Genomic DNA, 15,770 nt, shown 5'->3' on the forward strand with positions numbered 1-15,770 from the left:
TTCTTCATTTTCTCTCTAGCCTGGCAATCTTGCAATAATCTCAATTTCCCAAGGGGAAAATTTCAGTACAACATGAAAAGTTGCTTTTTCACTGAAAAATGGTTTTAACCAATTCTGCTGTCTGTTTGACCAGATTTATGTCAAGTGCATGTGCCAGCTTTTCCATGCAGTGTGTAAAAGTCCTTTGAATTCCCTGTATTCTCAGAGAGATTAAATTGCTCTTATAATAAATCTTTTTCATCTATTAGTCCCTGACTCCTCACCAGACAGACATCAGAGATAATGTAAATTGGGAATAGCTTGACATCTGATGTTAATTATTGAAATACAAGGTATGGGAAGGCAAGAGTAACCCCAAAAGATACACAGCTAATTTTCTTTTTGTCTTGAGTATGACACGAATGACATACCAGTAATTTTTTTTCTGACCTAAGTTTTAGAAGCGTGAAGGTCACAAAAACTTTGTCTCTCTACTATTACAGTTTTTACATCTTCACATTGTATTTATCAGAGCAGTAAACATCTTCATGACATCTTATCTAAACTAATATAGGCTGTTGTCATCTTGTATCTTTTACGGCTATGCAGTGCCCCAAGTGGGGTTACTGGCAATATTGTGTTCAGAGGACGTTTCAGGCTAAGCAACAATATTGTTGGCAGTTGGTGTGTCGTGTCCGGTCGAGCACCGAACTGGTGTTTTATGTTTTTTATCTTGGTCCATCACTGGCTTCCGGAACGACCTTGAGCACGTTGCTTCGCTTTGCTATGCCTCTGTTTCCCCAGCTGTAAAAGATGGGTAATTGCATTTGAGTGAATTTGCGAAGTACTTTGAGACAAACTGTTTGTGATATTTCCTAGCAAGAGCATCCCAGTAGGAGATTTTAACTAGCGCCAGTTCCCATTAAAATATAATGTGTATTAAACAAGCATGCAAGAACTCTGTTTGTAGCCATCACAACTCAAACGATGTAGCTCTTAGCAGCCCAATTTGTGCTTCTGGCTTCTCACGTTATCTTGGGTGCTCTAGATACTCCATTAGTTCTCCAGTGATTCAGCTGCAAGTCTGGTTTGGCAGGGTCACATCAACCCATTGACTGATATAAAAGCAAAGTTAACATTAGTTTGTGGTGGAAATGGAGTAGAGTGTGTCTGGTATATTTATTCTCACGTGCTGTGTGCAGCATTAGGTGCACTTTGCCAAGACAAGATTCAGTCAAACTCTGCAAGCTCATTAAAGATTGATTAATCCTCAGTGTAAAATCACTACATAATTCCCTTGCAGCAGAAGAATTATGATTATAGCCTCAAATGCATTCTGGATGGCAATTTCAGCCTGGCAGTAGAAGTAAATCAGTAAAGTTAAATAACAGGTAATGAACAAAAATCAGGCATCCTTAACATTGCAGTGGTTCTAACAGGAAGTTGTGCAATTGTATGTGGGATTGTACAATGGACTAGAACAATCAAAGTCTGGAAAGTTCATAACCGTTCTGTTTTTTCTTGCCAATTTTAGATTTGATCTACAAAATAGAGCTTGCTGGAGGATTGGGAGCCATCCTTCTTCTGCTTATTTTGCTTGTGACCATCTACAAGTGCTACAACATAGAGCTGATGCTGTTCTACCGACAGAACTTCGGAGGAGACGAAGCCGCGGACGGTAAGCAGCCTCTCAGGGAACTGAATATTCCCCATGGAAGGGTTTCAGAGACCCAAAGTGAGGAAACCTGTGGAGTGAAATGAATTCCAAAAGATAAATTGCCAGCAGGTTAAGTTCCAACTACCTAGCACCCAACAGACTAGGGTCCCAAAACCTGTGGAAATCCGTGAGTCTGTTTGCTGAAGTGTCCCTGGGTCTGTCATGCTGTAAGAAAGCTACAATGGTAAGAGATGTTCAGCAGTCTACTAGAAAGACTCGAATATGGTTTGTGACCTGATTCCTCGGGGGAATTCCTCCCGTGTGACTCCGTTCCTGTTGCACAGTGCCATGTCTACCCAAGCCCGCGTGCTCCTGAGAGCATGGTTCAGACCAGCAGCTAGCTGTGCTAATGAGGGACAGTTGCTATTGCAGTTAACTAGTTGGCTCAGTTACCTGGGAATCTGAAAGTAATTGAATGGTAATCTAGTGTCTCAAAATAACACGTGGTGTCTTTCCCTCCAACCCGCCAGCTTCAGCAGCATATGATCGTTTCTGTGCCTAAAGCTAAACATGTGCTTTTCAATTGGAGATTCAGCTGCTAGGAATATAACACATTCTTGCTCCTACGAGCCTGCAGTAAGTAGTGATGAACTAAATCCAGGCACGTTGTGTCATTTAGTATATTCAGAATACGTTAATATTATACTATAATTAATATATTATTAACGTGCATATAATTGGTATCTGCTAGAGATCTGAAGTAGAATATTAAAACGTTGCTGCTACTTATAGCCCACTGCAGTGCCTGAGTCACGTAGCAGTCTTGAATGGTGTATCTAAAAGTACTAATATTGTGCTTGAAAATGGAGCAGGGAACACACTTCCCCTATTGTGCAAAAACAATGTGCAGTTACACAGACCTCTTGCTTTCTGCAGTTACTGTTGCCTTTATAAAAATTATGAACTTTTCTGCTAGGCACTCATTGAATGTGGTGTGAAAAAGTTTTGCTACAACCCATGGGAACTCTGGAGGATGGGTACAATGTCCTCCAAGGGATTTTAGATGGTGGAAGGGTAAAAAGAAGGGACAAAAGTCAGGGATTTTCCTCTCTTTCCATTTTTAAGAGCAAATAAGAAAATAGAGAAATATATTTTTTTCATACTATAGCTCCAATTGTTGATTTCTGATTGATAGTTAATCTGATTCTCACATAGGGGAAGGTAAAAGGTAGGATCCTGCATTTTTAGAAGTAGTTTGCCTCTAATTCCGTGGGTTTATACCAAGTGACTTTGTTTTGAAAACAACCTTTTATTTTTCCAGTGTGTTGTTTTAGCACTATTCTAGCTTTGTGTTTTATTCTGATCCTGCAGAATGGAACACAGAGGCAGAAAGTTTCTGAAGTGCAAGGATCTTTGGGGTCTTTGTAGCTGTGTAGGCTTTGGTAGGAACATGCACAGCTCCCATGAGGGGTCAACTGTATAGATCCAGTTGCAGAGTCATGTCTCATTTGCATATGTATTCCTTTAAAACAGAAAATTTGAAACTCAACAGATTTGCTTTATCTTATTACTAAAAATACCGTATGTCAGTGGTGTTGGGGAAGTGATTCATTTCCTGCATCTTGCGTGGCTTTGTTTTTAGAGAAGAGGTTTTGCCAAGACTGAGGATTAAGGGAAGCCACCTAGAACCTGGCAGCAGCTTGGGCAGCACCCAAGGGTCCGGAGCCAGCGGTGGGCAAGTGTGGAGGGCTCCTTGTGTCCACGAGCACGTGAGGCCCGTGAAAGGCCGGGCAGGGCTAGGACGTGGCTATGCTCTGCTGCCATTTTTCCATCAATAACTGCCCTTTTAGTAAGCTGTTGATTCCAGAGAAATAGCAGCAAGGCAGGGGGACCTCCTCGCGCCCGGCTCGCCTGCCACTAGGCAGATTGCCTCTTCCAGGAGTGTAATTATGCACATGCTTGCTCTTGCCTTGACCTGCTTGGATCTGGCTTTGTGTGAAGAATAATAAGAAAGTAACCATCCTTGCAAGGTCATGAAAGCATTGTATTATGATTACCTATTTTTTTCTTTTTATCAGAATGTATTGATGAGTTTTAACTGCTTTAATTGTCTTTCCTGTGTGATGTTTTTTATGGATAATTGGTGCTCAGCAATCCTACAGTCATGCAATTTTGTTCTCACAACATTAGCTATTTGATTTTTCATTTTCTGTAAATAATGGCAGCTGTGCTCTTCTCTAGAGACTGAATTGCTGAAGGTTGACTTTTCCAAAATACTATTTTCCATTACTGCAGGGGAATAACAAAGAAAAATGTTACAAAGACAGCCTGATCCCAGTGTGGGTTTAGCAGGGGGTGTCCGTGAAGGCTTTAGACCCCTTACTGTCTTGTGAATCTCTATTTCTTATTCCCCAGTCTCGTTCCTGGTGCCACCTCCATTCCCAGCGTGGTCACTGACTCTTGGCTCTGCTTGTTGGGTGCAGAGAGCTGGAGGCAAGTCCTAGAGGAGGAGGAAAGCTGCCCTTTCCAGCTGAACCTCTGCATGGGGCATCGCATGGGCCTCTCTGCACCCCCTTTGCTCCTGGTTTGGCAGGCCCAAATGCTTCAGCGTAGCCTGGGGCAAGTGATCCCCAAAATCATGGTTGGTTCGTTTGTTTGGGTTGTTGTTTTCTGAAGATCTGTATTCACCTGAGTCATATGCCCTGTCATGTTTTCAGTTACACATGCAAGGATTTATTCTGTTTCTTCAAGAGCTCCAAACATTCCCACAGTTGTAGCACCGCTGAAGCACAGGAGTTGAGGCTTAAGTAAAAACTTCCATTATTGGTACCTGTAGAGAATTTTGTGCGAAGTTTCAGCTTCATGCTGGTACCAGAGATTTGCCCCAGGTTTTTGCAGATATGCAGCAGCATCACACTCACGAAGCCATCACACGGGGTAGAGTTAGTAATTAATGTGCAGCAGGGAGCTGAAAGGAGGTCCTTCATCTGGATCAGAGAAATCGTCTCTGTGGAAGCTAGGCTGGATGTTAGTGCCTTTGCTGAAACAATTTTGCTGGGAAGTGCTCTGTCTTTTCCAGAAAGAGTACAATATCCTAGAAGTGCCCGGTGCTCTTTTTGATAGTGCGTTTGCAAACAGAAGGCTGAGCCTGATGTTGCTTTCTTACAGACAACAAGGAATACGATGCATATCTTTCGTACACCAAGGTGGATCCTGATGCTTTAGATGGTGAAAATAACGATGAGGAGCAGTTTGCGCTTGAAATCCTGCCCGATGTCCTGGAAAAGCACTATGGCTATAAGCTCTTCATTCCGGATAGGGACCTGATCCCTAGTGGAAGTAAGTATTTCTGACCTTTGAGTTTCAACTCTTTCTGATGAGCTATGAAGGCTTGGACTGCACTGTAAATACTAGGTGTGGAAACCTCTCTGTGTGAAGTGGTGGCCAGTTTGAAAGAGCTCTAGTACCACAAATTGGAGCTCTAAGTCAGAGCTTGTTCCTGCACTGCTGAAAGAGAAGGAGAGATGCTGGTTTCAGTGGAGGCAGGAGCTGCACCTCTCCAAGAGGACAGAGCAGCAAACTGTCACCCAAAAGTCCTGTGTCAGACACAGGAGACTTTGAAAAAAGCTTTGCAGTCTCTGTTTTATCACTGAAAATGAGATTTCTTTCAGTAATTATGGGTTTGTCCACAGCAGCTTTACAAGCAAATGTCTTCTTTTCTCATTAAGTCTTTTTTTGTTTTTCTTTCTGCCCTTGAAGTATCATAAATAGTAACTTTAGTTCCCAGTCAATGGAATGGTTTATATGCATTTTTTTCATTTGTGTTTTGACCAACAGTTACATTTCTAAACAGTGTCGGTAATGGGTAAGTAATCAGGGTTGTGTCAGTAAAACTAATTCCTCAGAGGGCCACCTACTGTCCAGTGATCTGCTGCTGTTTTCCATGCTGACAGTGAAATATAGTGGTCTGTTCCCAATCAGTTCTGCTGCAGTGTCGGAAGAGTTTTGCAGCCCTTTCAGATGTCTGTAACAACAGCTAATACCTTCTTAGCTGTGTTAACAACATCTCCCTTTCCAGATTCGTTTTTGGACAACTCAAAAAAGCCTCTGAACAGTGTGCATCATGTTGATGAATTCTGCATGCACAGTATGTTTACCTTAATACTGCATTTATTTGAAATACTGCCCGTGTGAGAAATATGCCTTTTCTTACGAATTCCGTCTGCAGATTGTTTGCATGAAAAATGCTAGACGAGAGCATGAACTTCTCTCCGCATAGGCTAGAATATAAGAAATCTGAGTAAAGAAAGTGGCAGCTACACTGGAGCAGATGTCCCCAAATGGGAACAGCTCAAACGTGGCTGCGTTTGCAGCCTGCTGCCAAAGACCTGAAGCTGCCACCATATGGTTGCCAGATGACAACACCTGCCCCAGAAGCCGGAGCCTGTGTCTTCTTCAGGACTTCAGGGAGGTAGAAGGGAGGCTCTGAGTAATCCCCTTGAGGAGATGGGAGCCAGAGCCCCATCAGGGATCGTGCAGAGCCTCATGTGGTGCCTTAGGTTTATGATTTGTGTTTGCAGCTCCTAGGTTAGAGCTGCCTCCCTGTTGCCTTTTGCTGTGTCCCGGTGAAGCACTAGGGTTACCCCGCTAGCCCCTGGCATGGGGTGTTTAAGAAGGGGCACTTCGATCCAAACCTTTTTAGCTCTGCTAGCACAAGCATGTAATACTGAATTACTAGATACTGTTAAGCGAAAATAGGTCTTTTTGTGTTAAAATCACAGAACTGTAGTAAATAGTTATGTTTGCTATCCAACAATATAACAGAGTTGTATGGAACAATTACACAAAGTGAATTAAGGGGTTTAAATCTAGCCTTTCCATGATAACCGTGCTGAGGCACAGATTAATCTGAAATGAGATTCTTCCTTCCAGTTGCTGTATCAACAAGATATGTTGTTTTTGTCTATTTTTATCAGTTGGACATTCAGCAAATTTGTGTCATTGCTTTGGGTATTCATTAAACCTCTTCTGAAAATGTAGGGTACCTGAAAATGTCAGTTCTCATTTATGCACATTCACAGGTTCAGTACCTCCGTCTTTGCTCTCAGGCTCACTCTGCAGCCTTTGAAAGCGCCTGATCCAAACGAGCAGAGCTCCAGGAACGCCTGAGCAGATCAGTGACAGCACCGAGTAAAACGTGTGTCTGCGATGAGCAGGGTCTGCGTGTTTTGGGTTTGGAGAAAATACGGGGGAGGATGGTTTTTTGGAGGACTGAAGAGAGCGTGAGGCAGCAGGGAAGGAGCGAAGAGCCAGACGCCCGTTTTTAGGGGCTCTCAGGCCCCTCGGCAGGTCCCTGGAGCAGTTCCCTGCTCTCACCAGGCCTGGCCGCGGAGCAAGCGGCAGCGCAGCTCGGATTGGAAACCTCGGAGCTGAGCAAGCAAAGCCTCTTGGAGAGAGTGTCTCAAAAAGTGCCGGGTACGACAAGGCATGTAGCCCTTCAGGGTTCATTTCTGTGGAAAAATGGGGGATATTATGAGTAATCTTTTCCATTATTAGGAAGTGTCTCTTAGGTGCTGCATTTCATTGTCTTCTGGTGTATCTTCCCACATACTGTACTGCTTTTCCACTGACCGTTTTGGTGTGTTTCCTTCTGTGTCTTTGCTGAAATGTATGCGACCCCAGTAGCACCCTAAATAAGGTACGTTTTGCAGAGCTGGATGTTTCTTGTAGCCTCTGCAGTGTGGAGGTGCTGCCACAGGAGGGTGCGCATTATTGCAGTCGCCTCCCGGCGCGAGGCAGCGCAGGCAGCTGCTATTGGCACTTGAGAGCGAGCAAAAAATAGATTTGTTAAACAGTATTTCATTTATCTTTCTTGACGACTTTTCCGAACAAACTAAAAAGCTGACTCTGGAAAAAGAGTCGGGGAGAAGTTGGGTGATGTTTTTCTCTAGCTGGTTTCTCTGATCTTTGCAGGGAAAACTCTGATAACCTCTGCTTCCGCCTGGGCGCTGGGGTTTGGCTCTGAGCTGAGGACGGGCCCTTTCAGGGCAGCACCGGGGCCATCGGTCCCGGCACCAGGAGGGTCGAGCTCGCGGGGCCGACGTGAGGGCAGCTCTTTGCTGGCTCCATGTGCAGGGCAGACGGAGCTGGTGGCTTTGGCTCCAGGCCCTGCAAGGCTGGGGTACAATTATCACTGGAGCTGTGCGTTTTGTCCACAGCTCCTGCATACAGATGGGGCTCCAGCAGCCCCATGGCGCTGGGGTTAAAGAATTTTCTTTGGTCTTAACCAAAGAGCTGAAACCCTGAGAGCTTTTTGACTCAGTGTTAGAAGACCTGAGGAGACTGAGCAGTTGAAGGAGAGGTGAGAGGAGATAGGAACAGTATAGTTTCATCCAAGTTATTTGTAGCATGATGTGTCTACGGGAAGAGAATGATACACTTGTGCTTGGCCCTCTTAAAATTGAGCTGCATTAGAGGAGGGTGCTGTCCCGACGTTTCTGCAAATGATTTTGAACCTGTAAAGTGAAGAGGTCAGGTTGTGCCTTTAATGCTAGCAATACAAATTGGTTAGAGCAGCAGCTAGTTGCTTTCAGCACACACTGGGTCTTCACAGCATTGGAAACACAGCAGCGACTTGTTCCAGCGCAGCCCAAGGTGCAGCCGTCGGGCACTGAAGAGAGCTTCAGTGATGACCTGAAAATCTCCACCTTTCTCTGGAAGATGAGGTTGGCAGCACCGCAGGAGAGCACCTCAGGCACGTGATAAGAGGCATTCAGGGGTCACTGTTGCCATTCTGGCCCTTTGCAGTTTTGTCTGCCCTTCTGCTGCCTCATGAATTCCAGCTGCCCAGATTCCTGGACATTAGAAAATTACCGGACTGTGTGCCGGGGTTTCCCAAAGAGACTTTGTTAGGTATGTGGCCCCATTTACGTGGACTAGGCACAGGGTAGTCAACATGACAGGCTACTTTCAGAAATCCCTAGCAGTCTATCCTGTATGGAGATGCTACTTTGTCCCAGTCCATTAGGCCAAAAAAAAAAAAAAAAAGGGAAAAATGGAGGAATGGCAATTGCAAGAAAAGTAAACAAAAGTCCTCTCGTTAGCATCAACTGGACAGGCTGGCTGCCCTGAAGGGTCTGCTACAGGCCACCAAGGTGTTCATGGAGAAGCTGATGCTGAGAACACGACATTCCTTGAGGAGCAGGCCAAGGAAGAGAAGGCCAAGTGGGAAGCTTCCTGTCTTGCCAGTGGAAAAGTGCAAAGAAGACAGAGCCAGACTCTTGTCAGAGGTGTACAGTCACGGAGCAAGAGATAATAAGTACAAGCTGCAACATCAGAAATTCCAGTATTGGGAAAACTTCTTCACCATGAGAGTGGTTAGACACTGTAGCAGGACCCAAAGTTAGAGAAATCTCCAAACTTGGAGATCTTCAAAACCCAACTAGAAAAGGCCCTGAGCAAGTTTACCTAATGGCTCCTGCTTTGGGGAGAGGATTGACCAAGAGACCTCCAGAGGTCCCTTCCAACCTGCTTTGTTTTATGACTGCGTGATTCCAAGTATCAGGAAGTTTGATGCCAACATCAATCCCCAAACTTAAAATCTCTGTCTTTCTGCCAAGCAAGGAGATATCCTTCAGAGCCAGCTCCTCCTCCTCCTTAATCCCTCTGTCTCATGTCATGTTGAATGCAGAAGCTTTGATAGTGGCTGAGTATTGTGCTGAGAGGGTGGTGTGTCACACTACACTGCTTCACTTGTCTCCTTGTATTGTACTCATCAGGATTTGGGAACCATTCATTTAAAAATCACTACTGAACTATTCTTCTCTAAATAACTCTCAAGCGATAGTCCTGTTGGCCAATGCACCAGAGCTAGTTATTTACAGAGCGCCATGAGCCAGCTGGTGTGGTTGATGGTGGATACACTTTGGTCCTTGTGCTGCTGACCACATTTCCCAGAAATATCAATAGGACTTGTTAAAATTGTCCTGTGTGCGCTCTCTCTCTCTCTCTCTCTCTCCCCCTCACTTGCTTCTGCAGATCGTCTGGAACTGGCTAGTCGGTCATTTTCTGTGCATAAGCATCTCTGTGTCTATGGTGTTCATTAATTTTCTTGCTGTCAGTCTGCTTGCGTAGTAGGTTCTCTGAGTCTCCTTCCAGCCTGTGGTTCGTGTAGCTCACCCAAGCTCCGGTAGGCAGTTCTTCATGGTTAAACTCTTGCAAATGCGATGGATGTCTCAGACTTCTCTTCAGTGCTTCAAGCTACAGCTCAGCATCATTACGTGTGTTAACGGTGTCTAGTGAACATATATATATTTGCTGTCAGGTGATCTGTCTTCATTACTGAAGGGCCATCATGCAAGCAGCTATGTTTGTTCATGAGACTGAAGTTTCTTGCTCTCCCTATTCCTCTGGATGTCATGTTGGACATGATGTAAGTAAGTTACTGTTAGAGGTGGCCAAAATTTTGATTTTCTGACCTATGAGAAATTCCATCATTTTAATAAATGGTATTGTGCCATATTCAAAACATATTGTATGAAAACAAAAAGTCTTGGATTAAAATTAAAAGGCTTTTTTTTTCCCAATAAAATCAAGTGGGCTAATTCTAACATCGACATTTTATTTTACCTTACAATTTATGATGGAAAATAAAAATGAGTAATTCTCTGCTGACCTTATTAAGATGACTTTTTCTCCCTACACAGTGAAATTTCATTTCAGTTGAAACCTTTTTTTGGGGGGAAAAATGAAGTTTTAATGAAATTATATTATCAGGTGGGAGTATGCATGTACTGGTACCTAACTGGGATCCTACAATTGATGCAATTGATCATTTGAATCCTGAAGTCCTAGCTCAATTTTTCTTTGATTTCTTAGTCAAAACACTTGCTTGACAAACACTCCATAGAAAGGCGAGAGCAACTCTCTCCATCCTAACTTGTCATACAGATAGCCTGGGTATAAGAGCTTCTAATGAACCGAACACTTAAGACAGACAACTCAACCTGCAGTGTTTTGAGCAGCCTTTAATTCTGAGGTGAAAGGAGGGTGAGTGAGGCAGCTGCTCGCAGGTTTGTGCTGTCAGTCTGTCCTGATGAAGTTTAACTCCCACACGCTTTATACAGGAATCTGCTCCCCTTGGCTTTACCTAGCAGAAATGTTTTGGTTACACACGTTGGACATGTTCTGGAGTGCAGCAGCAGCACCACATGCTCCAGGAAAGTTGTCGGCTCCTTTTCCTTCCCTTTGTATGTGAAAATTAAGGGGTGTTTTTTTGGCTACGCATCAAGTTTCAGCCATTCAGCCTCTCTGGGTTTAATGGTAGTCACAAGCTGAAGCTATTGTGAATACTTAGGGCCTTTTCTTTGGGCTTTTGACTGTGTCATCCTCAGTGCACAACAGACCCTGCGCACAGGTCGTGTCTATCAGGGAGCAATTTGCAAGCTTGGTGTTTGAAAGAGCACCTAGTGGTAATTGGGAAGTGGCCTATGTGGTCATCTGTAACAGAAGAAAAGGAAAAAGGCTTGAAATGGTTGTATTATCCAGTAATTAAACTGGACATAGCAAAATGTGGGAGAAGCACCGAGGGGAGAGGAGTCCATCCGGGAAATCTGGGAGTCTTTCATACCTTCCTCTTGTCTCGTTCCCTGTCCAACTAACACAAAGCCTGGTGAGTTCCTGACTGAGCTGCTATCATTCATGGATTATTGATGGGTTATTGCTGTGCGAGTTATTGCCACTGGACATTTAAAAAGATGCAATCGGAGTGTGTTTTTGTTTTTGTTTCAGTAGATGCGCACAGTATTTGTGGTACTGAATGGTATTGTGTCCTGCAGAGAATTGTCTTGTGCATAGCCCTGTTCTGAGTTGCTTGTCGAAGGGATGATCATGTCTCAGGAAAGATGCATGATAGCTTGTTGTTTTACTGTATCTTGCAGATTCAACCTCTAATGATGAAGCTTCCCACCTAAATTCTTTCTTTTTGGGAGCAGAAAGAAAGGAAGAAAATGAAGAGTCTGAGCTGTTGATACATTGGGATAATCTCTTTCCATTGTATTGAACATTTCTACCTTTCCTTAAGTTTTGTTTCACCAGTTCTGCTTATCATTTTCTCAGTGTTGCTGATTCTTTCCCCCTCCGCTGCCTCTCCCGTGGATTTTAATGACAATTTTTTTCATCAATGAGCAAACATTTGCCACAGAGCAATGTGGAGGTTTTCCTCATAAAATATTTTAAGAAGAAAAATCAAATAACTGTAAATGCTGCATGATTAAAGAATCATAAAACATGAACTAAAAGTCAGGATTGTTGCATAGACATTTGTAATGTATGTGTATGTCTTAAATTTGTCTGTCTGTAGGATGTTTACAATTGCATTTTTTCCATTTGTGAAAGAAATTCTTCTTGCTGCTAAGTGGTGAAATAAAACATTGGTAAAGGCAGATTTTATGCTAACTATGCCTTCAGTCTCATGAAAATAAGCTATTTTAAACTGTTCCTGTTGGTTTATTTTGTAGCTAATTGCTTTACTGGAAGTGGTGTGAATAAGCATGCTGTGGTATGGTGCCTGGGACTACAAAAATAAGTCTTGCAGTAACAGATGTTGATTAATGCTGTTATTTGTACTCGTTGTTCCTGCTAGAGGGCAGTGTGTGTAAGCGAGGCCCTGCCCTGTGCTGAGTAAAGATCTGTTCTGTGCAGCTCTTGTGTCCAAGTCGTCATTTCTAACCCCTGCTTCTTCTCTGTTGTCAGACAGCACATCCCGAGTGGCATGAGCACAGCCCGAGCTCGAGATGCTCATGTAGTTTAACTATAAACATATATATCTCCCATCTCTAATTCTGTAGTCACAGTGCTGTGAAAGCATTGAATACTTTTCTGGCTGTAGTACTTTCTTCAAGCATTTACCTTTTCCTGGAGTTGACCCAAAACCTTCTGAAATTCACTGAAATTTGTTCATTTGAGTGGGTTTTGGATCAGGTCTGAGTAGACCTCTTTCCCATCATGTTCTGTGTCAGACTGGTGTAACTGGCATCTCTTCCCTATCATCCTTGGGGCAAGTGAAACTTGGCACCGAAAACCAAAGTCCGGCTTCAAGAATGTTTTGCAGTTCAGTACGCGGACGTCATGGAGCTAATGATGGGGCTAGCGTTTCTGCTTACACCAATCGTTTGCAACTACTTGGCATGCATGAATAAAAGAAGAATTGTCACTTATGTCTCTGATATGCTCAATTTTTCCATTTGTTCCCACCACTCGTGAAGTTTCTGTTAATACCTTGGGTACATAGAAGCACAGGTTTGCAATATTAAAAAGACCATTGGACCACAAGGAAGGATATTGTGCTCTGTGGTCAGTGCCTAAAGGAGAAAGAGCTACCGTGATGCTTCTATGCAATAGCACAATTTCTGCATGTGATGAGGGCTGATTTCTTTTTGAGCACTTGCTAGTCACACGTTGCACACCCCGCAGCATCCTCGTGTCCCACATCTGCAACACAAGACCTGCTTCCCAAAGCGTGCTTCCCTCACTGCAACTTTAATCATCACCAGTGTTAATGTTAAAATTTACACAAACATCGCATTCACCTTGGGCTATAATTTTTCAGTAAGTGAACTGTGTATTTTGTGTCACTCAAATGCATCTGCACAGCAAGGATATTATGTAAATGTCATTGGGTTGAGATCAACAGGGAAAAACAGTGAAGGACATAGGGTGTTACTGAGGGATTTTGTATATGTATTCTATAAATATGTCATGTTGTGATATGCAGTCCTGTTTTTGTTGGAATATATTGTGAAATACCTCTTGTTTTATATGGTATGGAGCAGTAAGCTATAGGATTTTGTTATACTTAATTGCAAGCCTGATATTTTGATACAATAGACTTCTTTATTCTTTACTCTTTCTCTCTTTCTATAATTTGTAGCCTACATTGAAGATCTCACAAGATGTGTTGAGCAAAGCAGAAGACTCATTATCGTGTTAACTCCAGACTATGTCCTCAGGAGAGGATGGAGTATTTTTGAGATGGAAAACAGACTCCATAACATGCTAGTCAGTGGAGAAATCAAAGTTATTTTGATTGAGTGTACTGAATTAAAAGGGAAGGTGAATTATCACGAAGTGGAATCTTTAAAGCACACCATCAAACTTCTCTCAGTGGTCAAATGGAAAGGACCAAAAAGCAGCAAACTGAATTCTAAGTTTTGGAAGCGCCTAGTCTTTGAAATGCCAGGGAAGAGAAAGGAGGTGGTGTCTCGGCGTCAGGTCCTGGATTCTGCAGAACAGGGCCTTTTCGGAGACCTCCAGACTGTACCCTCTCTTGCTGTCACGGGCACTTCGGCCACGCTGGTAGAATCGCGAGCCGATTTGACTGATTTCCATCAGGCAGATTCTGTGCAAATGAGACACTATTGCAGAGGATACGAATATGACGTGTCAGCCGCGACATTGCCAATAGCTTCCATAAGTAACCACCACACGTACTGTAACATCCCCTTGACGCTACTAAACGGACAACTACCTCTTAACAGTGCCGGGAAGGATCCCCAGGAGTTTCCCAGGAACAACCCCTTGCTACCTTTATCCGCACAGGAGCTTAGCTTCACCAGCGATATTTGGTAGTGAAGATCAGAACTCTTTGGAGACGCTTCATGACCACCATGAAGACATATTTTTAGAGAACTTTGCAGTAGCCCCATGGGATGTCAAAATACATTTGAAGCAGCAGCACACTTACTTGCTTTTCTACTTGAACTTTTTTGTTTACGTTTACAAGTTCTTGACAAAGGGGACGTTCTTTTTGTAAGCCAACAATGTCCTTCCTATCTCTCAATGTACAGTTTTATTGGTCCTTTAAAAAGGAGGGGGGAGAACAAAAACACATCCCATCGTTTTACAGTAGGTTTACAGTCTGGGATGGATAAATGTTCACTGTATATGATCTCCAACATCCATATTTATGTAACAGTAATTGAAATTGAAAGCTGTTGGGTTTCTTTCATATATACTTCAGCACAGATTGGAAATTCCAGTGTCTTGTCATCCTACAAAAATGATTGTCTCCTTCGTAGACCACAAAGGATGAGCCATTATTAAAAGGAAGGAGGAGGGAACCTTCCCAGTAGCATTATCTCAGAAATACATTTGAGAAGATAACCAGCTCAACCAATGCAGGTGAAGAGCTCCCCGCTTTATCAATAAAGTGCATAGTAAAAGTTACTGCAGTGTACATCACCTGCACATATCACCATCTCATTTTATTATTGAGGCATGTTGTACTCCTAGTCAATGGTTAGCAATGTGTTTTTATTAAACAACTTACTAGACTATTGGAAGATGTTTAGAAGGATTTTAAACAGTTTTTGTGTGGGTTATAGATTATTTCACAATTTTTGCAGATTTTTAATGACTTTTTTTAAAGAATTTAAGTATACATTTATCTGTCTGTTGGTGAACCCATTGGTTTTGAAATTTCTTAAGACCTCTTGACCTGTTTTAAAATTTATAGTAAAGGGAATGTGATTTTACATAGGATTTCTTTTTCCAAAATAAATAGTTACAGTTTAAAAATAACCTTTTACTGAGGATGTCAGCAATAGAAGATAACTACTACAGCAATATTCAGAAATGAAGTGCTAAATTTTTCAGGTTTACTAATAGTCTGACTTTAATTGCGGTGATAATCACCTGAGACAGTTCTCTCCTTATCTATGGGTCCATTTATTTACCTTTTTAATATGGGTGAAGCAGGAATATTTCTGCTCTCTGTGCAATTAGTAAAGGTGATGTTTCTAAGCAGCGGGTGCAATCTTGCATTTCTCGCTTAGGTGAGTGGTCCCATCAGTAAAATGAAGATACAGTAATTTATCTTAAATGGAAAATATTCTTGCTGTGTGGGGTGACAAGTGTTGTAGATAGCCAGCCACATGCATTACTACTCAGTGAGATGAGTTTCCTTCCAACCAGTCTCTGGTTCAGGAGCATTTACACACCAGGATGGTTAAGGGTTGCTGAGCCAGACCATGGAGACAACAGTATTCAGGGCAGAAGCTCTAACTAACAAAGGCAGAAACCAGTTTTGCAGTGTTTGCCAAAGCTTTAATGAAATCACAGCAGACAGGAGAGTTTT

At 42.8% G+C, this 15,770-nt stretch overlaps 1 protein-coding gene across 1 annotated transcript in view; it reads left to right on the plus strand.

The window, feature by feature from the left end:
• The window catches only part of IL1RAPL2 (interleukin 1 receptor accessory protein like 2), a 305,871-nt gene extending 291,587 nt beyond the window's left edge, over positions 1-14,284 (plus strand). Inside the window, exons 8-10 of the mRNA XM_088527440.1 lie at positions 1,514-1,657; positions 4,805-4,975; positions 13,566-14,284. Of these exons, the coding sequence (XP_088383566.1) occupies positions 1,514-1,657; positions 4,805-4,975; positions 13,566-14,263 (1,013 nt within the window). The 3' untranslated portion in view covers positions 14,264-14,284. The remainder of the gene's footprint in view (positions 1-1,513; positions 1,658-4,804; positions 4,976-13,565) is intronic.
• The last annotated feature ends 1,486 nt before the right edge of the window (positions 14,285-15,770 follow it).

This window comes from Tinamus guttatus, unplaced genomic scaffold, assembly GCF_059628265.1.
Source record: "Tinamus guttatus ecotype Peru unplaced genomic scaffold, ASM5962826v1 Tinamus_guttatus_pri_ptg000287l, whole genome shotgun sequence".
Lineage (NCBI taxonomy): Eukaryota > Metazoa > Chordata > Aves > Tinamiformes > Tinamidae > Tinamus > Tinamus guttatus.